Source organism: Chiloscyllium plagiosum, unplaced genomic scaffold (assembly GCF_037043375.1).
Source record: "Chiloscyllium plagiosum isolate Xiang-an unplaced genomic scaffold, Cpla_swu_hap1 HiC_scaffold_29, whole genome shotgun sequence".
NCBI classification, from domain to species: Eukaryota; Metazoa; Chordata; class Chondrichthyes; order Orectolobiformes; family Hemiscylliidae; genus Chiloscyllium; species Chiloscyllium plagiosum.
In genome coordinates this window covers 24,289,130-24,309,556 of record NW_028270167.1, presented here as the reverse complement: position 1 = coordinate 24,309,556, position 20,427 = coordinate 24,289,130, and the positions used below count along the sequence as shown (strand labels likewise).

Genomic DNA, 20,427 nt, shown 5'->3' with positions numbered 1-20,427 from the left:
GACATCAGGAAGAAGAGGAGAAGAAGAAAAGAAGAATTTGTAAAAGAAACAAAAGACAAAAAAAGGAGAGAGGGAGGGGAAAAAAAAAGAATGCAGTCAGCCTGGAGTGGATGGGCCCACCGGGCGGATGTCACTATCTTGAATAAAAGGGTTTGCTCTCACCTGTTGCCACCACTACTGCACATGCCTGGAAGGCCAGGCCTGCTCTTGTCCTGCAAAGAGGCTGCCAAAGGCTTTTAAAGAGAAACAAAGAAGAAAAAGGAAAAAGAGCAAAAGTATAAAGAAAACAAATTAAACAAAGAAAGCTGAGGAAGGCAGACAAGCCCTGGACCAGGAGCTCGAATGTAGCACTGCTACTCTGCTGCCATCTTGGAATTAATGTATGTAGTAAATACTCTAATAATGAGTAAATGGTGCAGTCCTCTTACCTAGAACTCTCTCACCCAACCCACCATATTCATGATAAGCCATCTGAATGACTTCTATCTCACTTTCATCCAGTGGAACCTCTCTGCCCTGGAACATTATAGTGGAACAAGACTCCAAGATACGTTCTGGTGCTCCCTTCATCACTAAGAGGAGACGTTTGTCATATGGATTGTTGGTCCTATGAATGGACAGCTAAAATATAAAGTATATTAAACATCTATTATATAGACTTTATTTTGATCAAAGAAGGAAAGATGCAAGTGAAGTACTTTGTGACCAATAACTCTTCTAGTTAAAAATTTTAATAAAAGGAGAAATTGGACCTTCCTACTCTTGCTGCATAGACAGTTACAGCCAAGGAAACCCAGTTTCATATTGCCTCATTATGTATGCCCAATATCCACCTCAAATTGAGATGGATGATTTTTAAAATATCATTGGTGGCTATGTAAACCAGACTCTAATCAACTAGTGGGTGGCACGGTGGCACAGTGGTTAGCACTGTTGCCTCACAGCGCCAGAGACCCGGGTTCAATTCCCGACTCAGGCGACTGACTGTGTGGAGTTTGCACATTCTCCCCGTGTCTGCGTGGGTTTCCTCCGGGTGCTCCGGTTTCCTCCCACAGTCCAAAGATGTGCAGGTCAGGTGAATTGGCCATGCTAAATTGCCTGTAGTGTTCGGTAAAGGGGTAAATGTAGGGGAATGGGTGGGTTACGCTTCGGCGGGTCGGTGTGGACTTGGTGGGCCGAAGGGCGTGTTTCCACACTGTAATGTAATCTAGTGTAATGAGTGAGAGGTCTAACACCTGTTTTAAGATCCTATTCCTAAATTAAAACTGCACTGAGGTCTCTATGCAGGATTCTTCAGCAGTCACAGCAGCAACCACTGAAAAGCACTTTTTTCAAGCTTAATATTAAGTCAGGAGGTGAAGTTACCAGCCAACAAGCTACCACTCTTTCTTCTATCTCTCACCTCCCAGTCAGGACTTACCCAATGGCAGTACGTAGCAAAACAAAATTGCCATCAGTTACATTTCCTCAAAAAATATTAAAATAACACCAGCAGCTCCATTTAGGCTGAGTCACATTTGGTTATGTGCTTGGAGACAGATCATAACTAAATTTCTACTCTTCAATTGCCAGCTTTATTAGTGGAAATTAAATTTGTTGTCATTATTGGAATTTAGCATCCAGTCATTTCATGTTTAAAATAACAACCGGCTGCCATTCAGTAATCCAGTGTCTGGTGTTTTGTGATAACTACAGTGGTGATTACAAATGCTTTACCTCTTCAGGATACCTGTAGCTTATATCAGCTCTGTACTAAATGTGTGATTCAGACTGGCCTGGATCCAGAAAGCTGTCTTTCTATGGATCAGATTAAAAGATGGCAGAATTTTGAGTAAAAGTGAATTATTCAGATAAGAACAATAATCCCTAATTTTCCATAAACTGTTCTGCTTAAACAAGGATCAGCTCATTTAGATATATAAGTTATGGGTTCATCTTTATCCCTGGACTTCCAGTTGTTTATGCTGAATTACATATTCTTTTGACTTTTGAGCTATTCAACTGAAAATGGCAAACAGGGTTGATAATGCTTTGAACATGACAGTATTGGTATCATAGACACATGTTGGGTGCACTGTGCCTGCAGAGGTGGGGTGAGCTCTATTGTTCCTGAGGATTCTCATTGGTGGTGAAAGCTTCAGGCACTCAGATTGTGAAAGGGGCAGTGCATAAATGCAGGTTGTTTCTTCCATAATTTACAACTTAATAGAGGTAAGAAAAGCAGATTGGAGACGGATCACATAGCTTATTCCCATCAATGGAGCATGACATGGTTGAATTGATACGTTACTCCAACAGAGGCTTTCACATCTGCCAAAATCATATGGCCCTGTGAAGCTTGTACATTACCTGAAATTTGTTGGTTGAGTTGAATGGTATTTCAAATATTTTAGTATTCTCCTCTCTGAATTCCATCACATTGCCAAATACTGTTTCAGAGAATTTCAAAAGAGCACTTTCAGAGGCATCGCCAACTATTTCCCGCTGTGTGTGAACAAAATTAAATACCTGAGTGAGATAAGCTCTTTTCAGAGAGACATCAAGCTTTATACCAAAAGTACATTAACTGATCACTATTCTAAATAACAGAATGAAGGGCTTGATTCTGTCCAGCACTTGTGCATGTTAACATCACTAATAATTCTATTTGAAGCTTTAAGTCACTTATGAACTATAAAGCTCATTTATTTGGAAACTGATGTGACAAATAACCCACTTAAAATAAAAACTTATCAAACAGTTCAGTTTAAGTGTAAGTCCGAAGAAGTCCCATTAATAATTCCCAATCCATTGGATGTTGCCAGGAACAGAAGCTTTGAGTTATAAGGAGAGGCTGGATAGCCTTGGTCTTTTTTTCACTGGATTATAGGAGGTTGAGAGCGAGGTTTAGAAAGTAATAAGTGGTATAGATAATGTGAATGTCAAGTGTCTTTTCCCCAGTGTGGGGATTTCAAGAAGGTGGAATCCAAAATGGAGGACAGGAAAAAATTGTGGCTGTAAGAGTGCCTCCTTTTTTGAGGTATTTTCATTGCTGGAGCTGACTTCCTCAAATTCTAGGAGCAATAAATAAGATTTTGAATTATTTTGGGACTTTTGGGGAAAAAAAAAATTAAAACAACAGCACTTTAGAAAGGAGGAAGAGAAACAAAGGCAAGGACTACATGGAAAGTGATTTGAACAGAGCAGTAAACCTGCACGGCTGTCTGACCCAGCAGTAACTGCCTCTGCTGTTTGGTTTCAAGTGTTTTTGGACATTAGAGATTATCTAAGAAAAATTAACAAACAGAATGGGCCCCAGCTATGCCTGTCGCTTTGTTGGTAACGTAGAACAGTCCATCTTCCGTAGTTACACCGGCACCACTCCCCACCTCTTCCTCCGCTACATCGATGACTGCATTGGTGCCACTTCGTGCTCCCGTGAGGAGGTTGAGCAGTTCATCAACTTCGCCAACATATTCCACCCTGACCTTAAATTTACCTGGACCATCTCTGACACCACCCTCCCCTTCCTGGACCTCTCCATCTCCATTAATGATGACCAACTTGACACTGACATTTTTTACAAACCCACCAACTACCACAGCTATCTGGTTTATACCTCTTCCCACCCTACCTCTTGCAAAAATGCCATCCTGTATTCCCAATTCCTTCGCCTCCGCCATATCTGCTCCCAGGAGGACCAGTTCCACCACAGAACACACCAGATGGCCTTTTTTAGAGACCGCAATTTCCCTTCCCACGTGGTTAAAGATGCCCTCTAATGCATCTCGTCCACATCCCACACCCTCCGCCCTCGAACCCCACCCCTCCAACCGTAACAGGGACAGAACCCCCCTGGTGCTCACCTTCACCCCACCAACCTTCGCATAAACCAAATCATCCGCCGACATTTCCGCCACCTAAAAACGGACCCCACCATTAGGGATATATTTCCCTCCCCACCCCTTTCCACTTTCCGCAAAGACCATTCTTTCCGTGACCACCTGGTCAGGTCCATGCCCCCCCTATAACCTACCCTCCTGTCCTGGCACCTTCCCCCATCACTGCAGGAATTGAAAAACCTGCGCCCACGCCTCCTCCCCCACCTCCATCCAAGGCCCTAAAGGAGCCTTCCACATCCATCAAAGTTTTACCTGCACATTCACCAATGTCATTTATTGCATCCGTTGCTCCCGATGTGATCTCCTCTACATTGGGGAGACTGGACGCCTCCTCGCAGAGCGCGTTAGGGAACATCTCCGGGACACCCGCACAAATCAATCCCACCCCCTGTGACCCAACATTTCAACTCCCCCTCCCACTCTGCCAAGGACATGCAGGTCTTGGGCCTCCTCCACCGTCAGTCCCTCACCACCCGATGCCTGGAGGAAGGACGCCTCATCTTCGCCTCAGAACATTTCAACACCAGGGCATCAATGTGGACTTCACTAGTTTCCTCATTTCCCCTCCCCCTACCTTACCCCAGCTCCAACCTTCCAGCTCAGCACTGTCCCCATGACCTGTTCTACCTGCCTATCTTCCTTTCCACCTATCCACTCCACCCTCCTCTCTGATCTATCATCTTCATCCCCACCACCATTCTCCTATTGTACTCTGTGCTACTTTCTCCCCACCCCCACTCCCTCTCATTTATCTCTCCACCCTGCAGGCTCCCTGCCTCTATTCCTGATGAAGGACTTGTGCCCGAAACATCGATTTTCCTGCTCCTCGGATGCTGCCTGACCTGCTGTGCTTTTGCAGCACCACTCTAATCCAGCAAAATTCACAGTTCACCTGAGAGAAACCTGTGCGGGGAGCTCACAGCAGGGGACCAGCTAGGTGGCTATTTTTTAAGTGTAACCCTTTTTTTTTTATACATCTACAACAGTGAATAGAGTGGGTTCTTTTTTGATTATTTGTTTTTAATCAAGATCTGAATTAAAAATATAAAAGCATAGGTAGTAAGTTAGCGTGGAGCAGTGATTTTAGAGCAGTAAGACTATGCTATTTTCTGGATCAGTGGATTGTTAAGAGGCACAGATGGCCTTTAGTAGATTGATGTGCTCTTCCTGTCAGATGTGGGAGATTAGGAAAAGTTTCCATGTTACCGATGATGATGTCTGCGGGAAGTGTTTTTGGTTGCAAATCCTACTGGATCACATGGATTGGTTGGTGCAGCAGTTAGAAGCAATGAGGAAAGGGAGATAGTGAGGAAAGAGATCAGTCCATGACTGGTATGGTTGGTAAAAGGGACAAGTCAAACAGTCAGGGCAGGCAAGAACAAAGGTAGAGGTAAGACTGATAAATAAAACCACATTTATTTCAATGCAAGGGGCCTCATAGGTAAGGTAGATAAACTCAGGGCATGGTTGGGAACATGGGACTGGGATATCAGAGCAATCACAGAGACATGGCTCAGATGGACAGGACTAGCAGCTTAATGTTCCAGGGTTTAGATGCTATCGGAAGGATAGAAAGGGGAGCGAGAGAGGAGGGAAAGTGGCATTTTTGATTAGGGATAACATTGTGGTGATACTTGTGGAGGATACTTTTGGGAATACATCCAGGGAAGTTAATTTGGGTAGAATTGAGAAATAAGAAATGGATGATCACCTCTTGCCCACCCCACCCCCACCAAATTGTTGGCAGGAAATTGAGAAACAAATTTGTTAGAAGGATCTCAGTTATCTATAAAAATAATAGGGTGGTGATGGGAAGGGATTTTATTTTTCAAACATAGACTGAGACTGCCATAGTGTTGAGGGCTTGGATGGAGAGGAATTGTTAAGTGAAGACAAGAACATTTTCTGATTTAGTATGTAGATGTATCTGCTAGAGAAGGAACAGACTTGACCTGCTCTTGGGAAATAAGACACAACAGGTAACTGAGGTGTCAGTGGGGGAGCACATGGGACCATGACCATAATCCCACTAGTTTTAAAATAGTGATAGAAGAGGATAGACTGGATCTAAAAGTTAAAGTTCTAAATTTAAGTTCAGTCAATTTTGATGGTATTAGGCAAGAACTTTCAAAAGGTGGTTGGTCGAAGATGTTTGCAGATAAAAGGAGGGCTGGAAAATGGAATGCCTTCTAAAATGAGATAACGAGAGTCCGGAGGTAGTATTTTTCTGTTAGGGTGAAGGGCAAGGCTAGTAGGTGTAGGGAATGCTCGGTGACTAGAGAAATTGAGGCTTTGGTCAACAATAAGAAGGAGGCATACGTCAGGTACAGAGAGCAGAGACTGAGTGAATCTTTACAAGAGTATATAAGTAGTAGGAGTATACTTAAGAAGGAAATCAGAAGGGCAAAAAGGGGACATGTGGTAGATTCAGCAAATAGGGCTAAAGAGAATCCAACAGAATTCTACAAAAATATTTAGATCAAAGGGAATTAAGCAGACAATAGGGCCTCTTAAAGATCAGTTAGTTTGGAAATGTAGGAGATGAGGGAGATTCTAAAAGGGTATTTTATATCAGTGTTTACAGTGGAGAAGGATATGGAAGATAGAGAATATGGTGAAGTAAATAGCAACATCTTGACAAATGTCCATATCACCAGAGGTGGTGCTGCTGGATCTCTTAAAATGCATAAATGTGGATAAATCCCTGGGACCTGATCAGGTTTACCCTAGAACTCTGTGGGAAGCTAGGGAAGTGATTGCTAGGCTCCTTGCTGAGATATTTGTATCATGGATAGCCACAGGTGAGGTGCCAGAAGACTGGAAGTTGGCTAACATGGTGCCTCGATGTAAGATCAGTGATAAGGAAAAGCCATGGAACTACCGACCAGTGAGCCTAACATCAGTGGTGGCCACAGAAATCCTGAGGGACAGGATTTAAATGTATTTGGAAAGGCTTGGACTGATTAAAGATCGTCAACATGGTTTTGTTTGTGGGAAATCATGTCTCACTAATTTGATTGAGTTTTTTGAAGAAGCAAAGAGGATTGATGAGGGCAATGTTGTGGACTTAATTTGAATGGACTTCAGTAAGGCATTCGACAAGGTTCCTCATGGGAGACTGGTTAGCAAGGTTAGATGACATGGAATACAGGGAGAGCTAGCCATTTGGATATGGAACTGACTCAAAGTTGGAAGACAGAAGGTGGTGGTTGTTTTTCAGACTAGAGACCTTTGGCTAGTGGTGTGCCACAAAGGTCAGTGCTGGGTCCACTGCTTTTTGTCATTTACATAAATGACTTAGATGTGAATATCAGATATATGGTTACTAAGTTTGCAGAAGACACTGAAATTGGAAGTGTAGTGGACAGCAAAGAAGGTTACCTCAGAGTACGTTCCATCTTGATCAGATGGGCCAATGGGCTAAGGAGTGGAAGATGGACTTTAATTTTGATAAGCTGTATTTTGGAAAGGCAAATCAGGGTGGGACTTATACACTTAATGGTAAGGTCCTGAAGAGTGTTGCTGAACTAAGAGACCTTGGAGTGCAGGTTCATAGCTCCTTGAAAGTGGAGTCGCAGGTAGATAGGATAGTGAAGGTGGTAGTTGATATGCTTGCCTTTTTGTTCAGGCAAAAGCCCTTCATCAGGAATAAATCAGGAAAATGCTTTATTCCTGATGAAGGGCTTTTGCCCGAAACATCGATTTCGAAGGGTGGTGTGTGTATGGAACTATCTGCCAGAAGTGGTGGTAGAAGCAGCTGCAATTACAACATTTAAAAGGCATCTGGATAGGTATATGAATAGGAAGGGGTTAGCAGGATATGGGCTAAATGCTGGCAAAAGAGACTAGATTTCTTTCGGATATCTGGTCAGCAGGGACAAGTTGGACCACATTTTCCTACATTTCATACCTCGAGAATACCAAGTAATGGCAGGGAACACAGCTCCTGGTGGACAATGACAGCACTGGGCTTTCCCAGCCACCAGGTTTCCCTGTACCAGAATCATCATTCACCTCACACTACCACAACAGCCCATATCAACCCATCTCCCCTCCCTTCATGTCATGACCCACATAGTTTATACGCTGAATGAACATTGTCTCTAACTATACACCCCCACCCCCACCCCTTTACACCACAACCTCTGTTCTCTCCTTGTAAATACAATAGTGGTGGTCATTGTCAGTAAGCCCTTCCCATAGTCTAGCATGCTCAGTGAAGCTGTAATTTTCCCCCATCACCACCATTGTCCCCATCTTTACACATGCCTTTTGTCCTACAATTGTCACTTGTACCCTCCTCAATGATCAATAAATGGACCCCATGGAAGGTATTCACCCTAAGACTCTGGCCTGACTTCAGTGAACAGCCCCTACACATGACTGACTAAATCCACCAGTGTGTAGCTCCCTGACTGACAATATGCTTGTGTGAATGCCTCAGGAATGATTGCTTCCACCCCCTGTACTGTAGTGGGACATATCCATGACTGTGTCTAGCCCAAATGGAGAAATGACGGTGGTCAAGCCCTGGTCTGCGTGCAGGCTATGCCCATTACTGATGGTATCGGGGCCCCTAATAAGACTGAGTACTAGCCCCCACATACTTTCCAATGTGGCTGTTTGGTTGAACTAGTTGGCCTGTTTGACCACTGCTCCAAAATTGTGGTGTTGATTTTTAAACTAAATGAGAACTGTTAACTTTGTTGACAGGTGTCACTTAGTGGGATCAACATTTACTGAATTTGCTCATGTGGCCTCTTGTTGCTGCATGAGTGCCATGGCCTCCCATCATTCCTTGCAAGATGCCTCACAAAAAAATGCAAGATATTCAAATTTTAGTCAGACTACATTTGTGTAGTCTTGGCAAATTGCATGTACTATTCCAATTCAGCTCCCTAAGATTACTTACTCACTAAACTAGGCCACAGTGGAATACAGGCCAGTTAGAAAATGCCAATCTATCCACAACAGCAACAAAAATATCAGGTTGCTTTATTTATAAATTATCAGAATGTGAGTATCTCTGGCTAGGCCAGCATTTATTGCCCATCCCTAATAACCCAGAGGACAGTTAAGTGTCACTCACGTTGCTATTGGTCTGGAGTCACATGTATGCCAGACCAGGGAAGGATTGCAGTTTCCTTTCCTAAAGAAAATTAGTGAACCTGATGGGTTTTTCTGACAATCAGAAATGGTTTCATGGACATTGTTAGACTTTTAATTCCAGATTTTTTTTAATTGGCAGAATTCAAACCTGGATGTTTGGAGTAACAGTCCAGTGATGATACCACTCAGCCATCACCTTGAGTATAGAAGCAGCAACAGCAGGACAGCCCCAAGTTATTGTCACAGATATTCCTCCACCTTTTTAATCTTTCTCCATGACCATCTGCAAAACATGTATGCTCCATTTTCTTCAAACGTTATTTGAAAATAGCCATCAGTTGGGAGAAGCAAATGATGCACACTTTTCCCAACCTACAGCACTTCAGTGATTTTGAAATGGTTTGATTTTTGCATTCTCAAAGTGTTCCTGTACCTGGCACTATTGCAAGTACAGTAATGATGTAGGACTAAGAAATCGATGCAAAGAAAATTATTTATAATTGAGGGATTCTGATGGCTAAATCTTAAATTGGTCTAAACAATGTAGGAGTGCATGGTGTATCACATTCCCCTTTGGAAAGCCCCAGTAAAGCCATGTACTCTGTACCAAAATAGTTTTTGTTGTTTCTTTATTCAGGGGACTACAGTAGCTGAATTATAATTAGCCTGATCAACTCAAGAGGTCATGGCAATTGTTCTGATGTATCACATGCCACATCAGAAAGTTCTAATAGGGCTGCATGAAAACATGCCTTACATATACGCAAGTCGGCCATTTATAGTAGGTGTACATGCTGTGTGTTTGCCTTGAGGGCAGCTGGCGTATGCTGAGGTGTTAGATGGATGTCTTGGTGTGCCATACAACAAGATGTTCTTCTCCCAGCCCTCCTCCAACAGATCTCTATTGACAAGCAGCCAATATGTCTGTGCAAAAGAGCACATCAATATGGCATTGAATTTACTTCACTCAGCTACTTGCCTCATCCATTTACTTCCTCTCCTGTGATTTCCCTCCCTACATCTCCGACATTTCCTATTCACCATCAAGCTCCATTTATTGTCACGTTTCTGAGTATTTATTAGGTGCCTTCTTAGTATTAAAAAAAAAGACTTTTGGAAGTGGAATAGTCAATTCTGTTGTACCTTCATAATTGGAATATCCTCCTGCCCTGGTTTGAATTCTGCTCGATTACAGAGTGCAATAATCCTGGCCAGAACTGCCCATGTTTGTGATGTTTGGTCAAAGTGCTGAGCTGTGAATGGATACAATAATTGTACATCAGTGATTCTTTCTAGTTTTGTATTTGCCCAAGACATTCTGCCAAAGAACAAAATAAATACCAAACTAGATTTTAACTGGAAATATGGCCCTGGTGCACATCCAACACATTCACACAACACTCAAAACTAAGTTGCTTATAGGAGAGGCAACTTCAACAAAGAAAAACAGCTGCTCAAATGTCTGAGTTCAGCCATGTTAAGCTTTTTCACTTATAACTAACCTTCATTTACACTATAATTTTCATGACATTAGGATATCCTAAAATCATTCATAATGCACAAATCAAGATTTTGATGGAGTAGTCTCCACTTGCCTGAAATGAGTACAACTCCAACACTTGAATTTGTCATCCCATCCACCACATACAATGTTCATTCTGTCTGCCACCAATAGACCACAGTAAGAGTATGTATCATCACGATCTAAGGAAACTCACCAAAATTTCTACAACCACATCTTCCAAACTTGAAATATCGACTGCCCAGAAAGACAGGAGTAGCAATGGAATGGGAAAGCTACCACCTCTAATTCCTCTCCAAATAAGATTCGTAACATCCTAACCTGGAAAGATATCACCTTTCCTTCTGTTAATGGGTCAAAGTCCTTGAATGTGCTATCAAACCACATTGTGGATTTACCCACTCAGCACTGACACTAATGATTCAAGCAAACTACTCCTTAGCAAGAGCCAATGGTGGCCTTACCAGAGATCTCCACATCCAATAAATAAACAGGAAGGTGCTTCTCTGCCAATTTGAAGAGTTGTAATGTTTGCAACCAAATTGGACACAGTATCTTTCCCCAGACTGTGACATGATAAAAATCAATATTCTTAAAGAGATTGTTTGATCATGAGTAAATATTGACCATAACACCAGGTTGACTATTTTTCTTTATAATATTATATCATCAAATGTTTTGTATTTAATAAAGAGAACAGACCAGACAATGTTTTAATGTCTCACCTGATTTGGACCCATTCAGCACTCCCTCAGTATTCCATGAGAGTATCAGCCTCAGAGAGTACTTAGGCTCAAGTCTCTAAAGTCAGACTTAAACCCAGAAACATCTGTCTCACAGACAAGAATGTTACTAACTCAGCCATACTGACTAATGGAGTTGATACTTCCACACAAATATACATGGTCCCATTCTACATATGTACAGATGAAATATAAAACTTAAGGGATGACCAACAAAAAACATTTATGAGCACCTCTAAGGTGCTCTAAATGCCATTACTCTATGATTTAGCTGCTTCACCTGTTCTCAAGCTTTTTGCCTGACCTTTCACCTTGGATGAGCCGAATTTCAATCAATAATCAGGAATACTAAAGCCACTGTCTTTGGCCCATCATAAACATTGTTCCTATTTGACTGATGCCAGCACTATCCATGGTCACTGTCTCAGGTTATATTTTATCAGTTATTCTGACCAGAGGTGGACTTGCAAGCCTATCTGCTCTCCAAGATGGCCTAAATCCAACATTTTAATGTCACCATTTCCATCTCATTCAATTCCATCTGTTGCTGAAATCCTATCCATGTCGTTGTTAACTCCAAACTTGAGTGTTGCAACTCTTCTAGTTAGCCTCCCATCTAACATTTGTAAACTCAAGCTCATCCAAAATTCATCCATATTCCAATTCACACTAAGTCCCACTCATCCATGATTAATTACATAATTACATATTACATTCCTGAAGGGCTCATGCCGAAATGTCGATTCTCCTGCTCCTTGGATGCCGCCTGACCTGTTGCACTTTTCCAGCAACACATTTTCAGCTCTGATATCCAGCATCTGCAGTCCTCACTTTCTCTTAATTATATATTGTGTCATAGTACAACCAACAGCTAAATTTTAAAATCTTCATCTTTATTCTAAGATATATCTATACAACCTTAAGGAACTCTGTGTTCCTTCAACTCTTCGCTTCTCATGCAAGGTCATGTTTTACATCCTATTGTTGGTGACCAAGCGTTCAGCCATCTAGTATAGTCTAAGTACCAATCTAATCCTGAAATTGCCTTCACACAAAATCTTCACTTCCCTCATCTCCTCCATGACACTGATTAAAAGCCAAACACTTAACTACCTACCTTAGTGTCTCCTTCCTGGGTCCAATGCAAAATTTTGTCAGCTTACAATTATGACAAAGCTGCTCCCTTGACAAGATTATGCTGTCCATGTCATTTATTTTCCAAAGAAGTCGTAAATGATACAGACTCTGAAAGGTCTGGGGTTGAAGGGTTTTCGGGCCAATTTGATAATAGCTAACAGATAATGCCTGAGGCAGAAGGCTTTCGAGTCTTAAAAAAATCACACTTTTACAATGAAGGGGGAGTGGCCAGTTCTCCTAGATCACCTTTTCTCTGGTTTGATTTGATTTTTAGCAATGTGGAAAAAGGTGCTGGAGCCAAAAAAGCAGGTCCAGGCTGGTCCTTGCTCTCTTACGTCTGTCTTGTAAGAAGCTGTACCTGATTTTAACTTTTGTCCAAGAGTGTTTATGGGGATTATTGCAAGTAATCGAAACAGCATCATTAAGTTGGGATGATCTGTTGGATTTTCCAAGAGGTTAAGTTATTTGGTATTCTGTAGTTTGTGTTTAATTCAGTAATCATGTAAATAAATTCTGTTTTGTTTAAAACTAAGTGGTTTGACCAGTGGCATCTCTCTTTGAATATCCACTTTACACCTGCTTAGAACTACTAGGGTTTGGGCTACCTTCTTGAAATGTTTTGAGAGGTCTTTCCTGGGTCTTAATACAATATTGTGATTCTGTGTTTGCTCTACTCTAAAATACCTTATTGGGTTCAAGCCGCATACAAGTATGTATACTTGTCATAACTCTGTTGTATTATATAATAAAAATAGGTTAGCAAAGAAAAAAAAGCACACCAGCTTCTAGGAATGCATTTATTGCTTTTAAAGATATGCAAAAGCCTGGAAAATGCCAATAGTTTAACAATAAATATGTTCAATTTGTGATTTCATATCAGTAATTTCAGGAGTATAGAGTGGTGGATATTTAATCTTGTCTTATACACACTGACAAATTACAGTGTGAAGTTGTTGGCTGATCAACACTACAGGTGCTGAACTCATGAGTTTGTCAAGTCAGATTGATTAATGCTGGCATCATTGGTGCTTAAATATAACTTGCACTATTTTGGAAGGTACAGAATTCATGCGTGAGCCTAACTGTCATTTCACACCACATTGCAGCAGAGGCAGCAAACTGCTTGGTTGCACTGATAGCTGGAGTGCTATAAATTTGAGCTACGATTCTAAGGATTTTCATCACAAGAGATATTGGAGTCAATGTCTCACTTGCATTGCAATGGATTGAGAATGGCCAGCAAATGTTGGAAAAGATACCTTGTGATATAAAAAATAAATCACTTATAATTATTGAGATTGCAGTAAATGTATGGTTAATTTTAGTGATAGTGCTAAAGTGATGTGCATTAAAACCCTTGTATGTGTTACTTAGCTGGCGGATAGTCTAATTAAGGTGTGAGCTAAAAATCACAGAGAGCGAGTGTAGAATGGAATTATAACATGACTGCATTAGTCAATACAGCTAGCACTCAAAATTAAACCCTCTTGATTGTTTGAACTTATTTACAATTCAAACAATTATCCATGTTAAAAGTAGCAGCACAGAAATCAAAATTACTGTTTCAAGTTATCTTTGGGCAATTGACAAGAATTTACTGAAAAAGATGATAAAGCTAAAATACGTGAATCATCTCTGAGCTAAGAAGTCAATCAGAAAATAATCAGTAAAATTAGGACAACAGGAATACAGATTTAATCACAGTCTTCCATTACCTGACTGTTCTTCACTAGTATCTGCTGCATGGTTTTGATTATCAAACCAAAGATGTGCTACAGTCATGCGATTCTGTGTAAGTGTCCCTGTTTTATCGGAGCAGATAACAGATGTGGATCCCAGAGTTTCAACAGCCTCCAGATTCTTTACCAAGCAGTTCTTTTTGGCCATTCTTTTGGCTGTCAGTGTGAGGCTAACCTGCAAAAAAAAGTGAACTTATTTTTGTTATCCGAGGTCATATTAGCATGTGATAAAGATCTATAACCATGTCATCAAATAATTCTAAATAACAACAATGCAAGCAACTAAATAGCAATGATACTAGATTTTTGGGAAGAAAATGATCAGATTTATGAAAAACAAACAATAACCCATAATTTACATTTGGAGATATTTGTTATGTTAATGTAAAATTCCTCATTCACCACTTTTGAGAGAATTAAGATTTTGAGACAAACACATCATATTCCACAGTTATATATAAAAGCCCAGCAGTTGAACCCGTCACTCAATGGCCATTCAAGCCATAGCTTCAAGAGAGACTGTTATGACCCTGGCAGATTTTAGTACTGGACAAGTCAGGTCGAGAGTGAAATCTGGCTTGTTAGACCCTAACTTTTTTTTCCTAAAAAACCCAGTGGCAGTCAATTCCTGAACACATTCGCAATGTACTTTTAACACAAGTAAAAAATATTAATTAAAACAAAGAGGAAAGAACTATGTCCTATTGTATTCTCAACAAAAAGCTTGAAAAGTCATCATTGATAACACCAGAAAGAAAAATCAATTTCTCACTATTCCTTTCATCCCAGTTATATCTTTACAAATGCTAAATCTTAATGAAGAGCCTTCACTATCTGCATAATAATGCTTTTCATTCAGGTCTGTTCTGTTGGAACCAGTTTATTTTCAGTGCATTTTGGTATATTTACTGGCAGTACTTCCTCAGCTGATTTCACTCCCTGAAACACCTAAACCAAACTGCTAATTAAACTCACTACTACTTGTAACTTTGGGGAAACTTGAGTTCCCTTAATGACTGCAGGAAACAGAGTTTGAGTCATAGGGATGTACAGTACGGAAACAGATCCTTCAGTCCAACTCTTCTATGTAGACCAGATATCCTAAATTAATCTAGTTCCAGCATTTGACCCATATCTCTATAAACCCTTCCTAATCATCCACCCATCCAATTGCCAGTTAAATGTTGTAATTGTACCAGCCTCCACCACTTCCTCTGACAGCTCATTCCAGACACACATCACTCTCTGCATGAAGAAGTTGCCCTTTAGATCCCTTTTAAGTCTTTCCCCTCTCACCTTAAACCTATCCCCATTAGTTTTGGTCTCCCCCACCCTGGGGAAAAAACCTTGACTATTCACCCTATCCATGCCCCTCATGATTTTATAAACCTCTTTAAGGCCACCCTTCAGCCTCCGACACTCCAGGGAAAATAGCCCCAGCCTATTCAGGCTCTCCCGATAGCTCAAACCCTCCAACCCTGGCAACATCCTTGTAAATCTTTCTGAGCCCTTTCAAATTTCACAATATCCTATCTATAGCAGAGAGGATAGAATTGAATACATTATTCCAAAAGTGGCCAAACCAACCTCCCAACTCCTACACTCAATGCACTGACCGATAAAGGCAAGCATACTAAATGCCTTCTTCACTATCCTGTCTACCTGGGACTTGCCTTTCATGGCACTATGAACCTGCACTCCAAGGTCTCTTTGTTCAACAATACTCCCCAGGACCTTACCAGTAAGTGTATAAGTTCTACCCTCATTTGCCTTTCCAAAAGGCAGCACCTCACATTTATCTAAATTAACCTCCATCTGCCATTCCTCAGTTCATTGGCCAATCTCATCAAGGCGCCATTGTGCTCTGATATAACCTTCTTCGCTGTCCACTGCACCACCAATTTTGGTATCATGTGCAAATTTACTATCTATATCTCCTATGTTCATATCAAAACCATTTATATAAATGACAAAAAGTAGTGGACCCAGCACCAATCCTTATGGCATACCATTGATCACAGTCTCCAGTCTGAAAAGTAACCCTCCATCACCACCCTATGTCTTCTTTGGGTCTGTTATGGATCCAAATGGCTAGTTCTCCCTGTATTCCACATCATCTAACCTTGTTAACCAGTCTACCATGAGGAACCTTGCTGAACACCTTAGTGAAGTCAAAATAGATTGCATCCACTGCTCTGTCTTCAATCCTCTTTGTTACTCTTACAAAAATCTCAAACCGAGTTTGTGAGATGCAATTTCCCATGCACAAAGCCATGTTTACTATCCCTAATCAGTCCTTGCCATTCCAAGTACATGTGAATCCTGTCCCTCAGGATCCCTCCAACAACCTGCCCACCACCGATGTCAGGCTCACTGTCCTATAGATGCCTGACTTTTCTTTACCACCTTTCTTAAATAGTGGTACCATGTTAGCCAACCTCCAGTCTTTCAGCACCTCACCTGTGACTATTGATGATACAAGTATCTCAGCAAGGGGCCCAGCAATCACTTACCTAGCTTCCCACAGAGTTTAGGTACCTGATCAGGTCCCAGGGATTTAATCTCTGGCACACACCACACTGACTCACTTACTGAATTGTTCTGTCACTGTGTCACTGTCACTGGGCAACAGCAATTTTTCCTATCCCTTTTCTTTAGATGCACTGAAGTGTTAAGCGCCATCTCCACTCCAAATCAAGTTGTAAAACTTCTTAGAACATATGTAAGCAAACCAAGCCCCCAGCTTCCAAGCTCACAAAACACCTCTATAAAATTGAGCAAAACCACATTGTCTCTCGTTAGCACAAAAAAATACAAAATATAATTAAAGTTACATTAATATATTGTCCTTAACAAGATCAGGAGCGAGACCTGGTGTGGTGTTGTTAACTTACAGTGAGGGTGGCCAGGAGGCCTTCAGGCACATTAGCAACAATGATGCCAATCAAGAAGATGATGGAATCCAGTAGTTTGTATCCCAGACTCATGGCAAGGATGAAAAACACCACTCCTATAGTTACAGCCATTCCCGTAACAATACAGACAAAGTGTTCAATTTCAATCGCGATGGGTGTCTTCAAATTATGTACTTCTGATGCAAGAGATGCAATTGCTCCAATCATAGTTTGATCGCCGGTGCTGATCACCATGCCAGTTGCTGTGCCTTTGAAAATAATAATTTCAGAATGAGAAACAGACACATTTGTGGCAAGACATTTTTGATTGCAATATGACTCCCATCTTAATGCCCCCCATGACATCTGACAGAGGGTCAGGGTGAGACGTTAATATGTTCTAGCTCCCTCCCACCTTTAAAAATAGAAGTCCAAAAATTGCAGCCTGAAAGATGTGCCCAAAAAGGTTGGGTTTCAATCTTATTCTGAAGTACATGGCCTAATGACATTTATCAACATGATAGATAATGAGGCTCTGTGGGTCTGGCACTCAAATCTGTGAAGCACCACAGAATGTTTTATTACCTTAAAGGCCCACCCTACCAATATTTATTTCATCTGTAAGCAAGCTATTAATCATACACTGACATTTATGTCTTAACCCAAGAGTTTCTCTCAAATAGGTTTGTTAGGAAATGTTGAATTATTTGGTAATAAGAAGCTGGCTAAAACCCAAGGTTACCTCCTCATTCTTTGCAAATCTTCTCATTTTCAGTAAATCACATGAAAACTTCCTTCACATCATAAAGATAATTATAAGAAGCAAGATTTATAAAGCTTGCATTAACAGAATTTATTCTCAGGCAAGAAAGTACCTACTTTTAAAATATTTGAAACCTAAACCTACCAAACAATTTGAGTACAACACTCACATTTTCCATTTAAACCAGGAACTTGTTACAAATAAAACATAAATACTTTGTCATGCAGAATAAATTATAAATTGCAAGCATATTTACAATATATAACCATAAAGCAATGCTGTACTCTTTTATTATTTTGATTTGTCTCAGCTATGAGATGCCCTTTCTATGACTAGCCAACTAACATTCAAGTGGATAAGCTGACACAAGAAGATAGTTATCATCCTTTGGACAAAGTCACCTCGAAATCAGTAGAATCACGTCAGAGTGTGATTAATAAAGTAATAAGGAAGAGGAGAATTAGTAGGTCATTTTGCTTTTTTACCCTGTTCTGCCATTGAATAGAATCTGAAATATAGCCTTAAATACTCTTGAGTGCAATTGTCCGTCAAAAAACCTGTCTAACTCAGTAACAAATATGTTCAATGGTCCAAACTCCAGTACTTTTCCTGATGGAAGAGGAATCTAAAGTCTAACAATCCTATGAAAGATAAATAAAAATCCTGTTCATCTCCACCATTAATGAGAGAACTCTCATTTTCAAAACAGTGTTCCCAAGTTCTAGGTTTCCCCACAATAAAATATCCTCCCAGTGTCTAGTCAATGAAGCCCTCTATCAGAATCTTAAATGCTTCAATAAAATCACCTCTCATTCTTAACCCCATTGTGAATAGGTCCAACCTGTTCATTCTTCCCCCAGATTACAAACAGCTCATTGCAGAAATCAGCCTACAGAACATTCTCTAAACTGCTTCCAATTCAACTATATTCTTCCTTAAGTATGCAGTATTCAAGATTTGGTTATATTAATTTTTTGTACATCACAGAAGACACACTTCCATAAAACTATGGACATCCTGAGGAGCATACTCCTGCCACTGCCTATCCATTATCTACAAGACATATATCAAGAATGCAATGGAACACTATCCAAATGCTCAGATTGGGTGCAGCTCAAACATTCACAAAGTTTGACACCATCAGGACAAAGCAGCCCTCTTGATTAGCACCCAATCCACAACCTTCAACATTCACTCCATTCACCATTAACTCTCAGTGGCAACAGTGTATTCCCATCTACAAGATCAATGTAACAACCCATTCAGTCTTCTTGGACAACATTTTCTCCATACACAACCTCTGCCACCTAGAAGGGCAAGGGCAGCAGATGCATAGAAGCACCACGGTCTACATTGCCCCCTCAAAAATGTACTCCTTCCTGATTTGGAACTATATCACCACTCCTTCACTGTTGCTGTGTCGGAATCCTGGAATTCCATCTGAACAATATTGTGGGCATCCTTATACCCCAAGGATTGCAACAATTCAAGACAACCACATTCTCCAGAGTTATTATGGTTGGGTAATAAATACTGGCCTAACCAGCAAAGTCTACATCCTTAAATGAATGAAACAAAAAAAAAGCTTTTTTGCAGTAAAGACCAATATTCCATTTGCCCTTTGAATTAATTGCTGTATGTGCAAGCTAATATTTTGTGAAGCAAGTACATGGATATCCAGATTCCACAGTATTGCAGCATTTTGCTATCTCTATCAATTTTAATAATATTCTGTCTTTTATTCTCCCTGCCAATTTTGACAAGTTCCCATTTTCCTATATGATACCCAGTCTACCATTTTCCCCTGTTCACAATCTATAACCCTTTGCAGGCTCTCTCTCCCAACTCTCTGCCCTGCATATCAGCAGTGAATTTGCTGATACTTTCCATCCCTTCACCCAAGTTATTCATTTAGATCTTTACTTGTTAAAGTCTGTTAGGGCTGTCCATGACTAAGTAGCACAAAATGGCCAACAGGTGCCCGTGGCTAGTGGCTGACAATAGTCAGAGGGCTTGGGAAAAATATTTGCTTAACGTAGTCTTCACAAGTAAAACAACAGTAGCTCGGTAGACTCAAGGTTACTGGATTGGGATAGAATGTGGAGATCAGTTGCTTAGCATAAGATATAGAGAACATGTCACACTAATTAATTGTTTCTCTAGATTACTTACTCCAACTGTTACAAGATTAAGAGTAGGTTTTAGTTAGGATTCTTCAGATAATCATAGATATAGATTCTGAAATAGTTATAGAGCCACCTATATACAAAAAATACTAAAAGCATTAGAGGAAAACATTCAAACCAGTCTCACACAGTAAAAGTAGCCCCCATATCATTGCAAGGAGAAGTGAATCATAGGTATAGAGACAAGCAGACATTGGAAAGTGGATTGAAAGAACACATTAAGACATAACTTGTTAGCTAAAGAATTCTAACATTAGGTGCAACCACATAACTTTGTGGAACTGATCAAAAATCAATATTCTTTTGCATTTCCTGTAATGAGGAATTTAATAGGTTCTGAAGTGATTGGCAAGTATCCAATTAATTGGCAGCTGACACAATGCAGCTGGCAAATGTTACTTGGTATGCAGTATCTATTGTGAAATGCCTCAGGAAGGAAGGCAAGAAAGTCTG

The 20,427-nt window shown here is 40.6% G+C and overlaps 1 protein-coding gene across 9 annotated transcripts in view; it reads right to left on the bottom strand.

Annotated features, from left to right (window-relative positions):
- LOC122540695 (potassium-transporting ATPase alpha chain 2-like) overlaps nucleotides 1-20,427 on the bottom strand; it is an 85,246-nt gene that overhangs the window by 40,700 nt on the left and 24,119 nt on the right. For 7 of the 9 annotated variants that reach the window (XM_087976435.1, XM_043676801.2, XM_043676800.2 and 4 more), the window contains 5 exons: nucleotides 17,026-17,294; nucleotides 14,108-14,306; nucleotides 10,134-10,243; nucleotides 2,350-2,484; nucleotides 429-621 (listed from right to left, as the gene is read on the bottom strand). In XM_087976435.1, coding sequence (XP_087832561.1) covers nucleotides 429-621; nucleotides 2,350-2,484; nucleotides 10,134-10,243; nucleotides 14,108-14,306; nucleotides 17,026-17,294 — 906 coding nt within the window. The remainder of the gene's footprint in view (nucleotides 1-428; nucleotides 622-2,349; nucleotides 2,485-10,133; nucleotides 10,244-14,107; nucleotides 14,307-17,025; nucleotides 17,295-20,427) is intronic. The other 2 variants (XM_087976437.1, XM_087976438.1) reach the window with 2 other exon arrangements.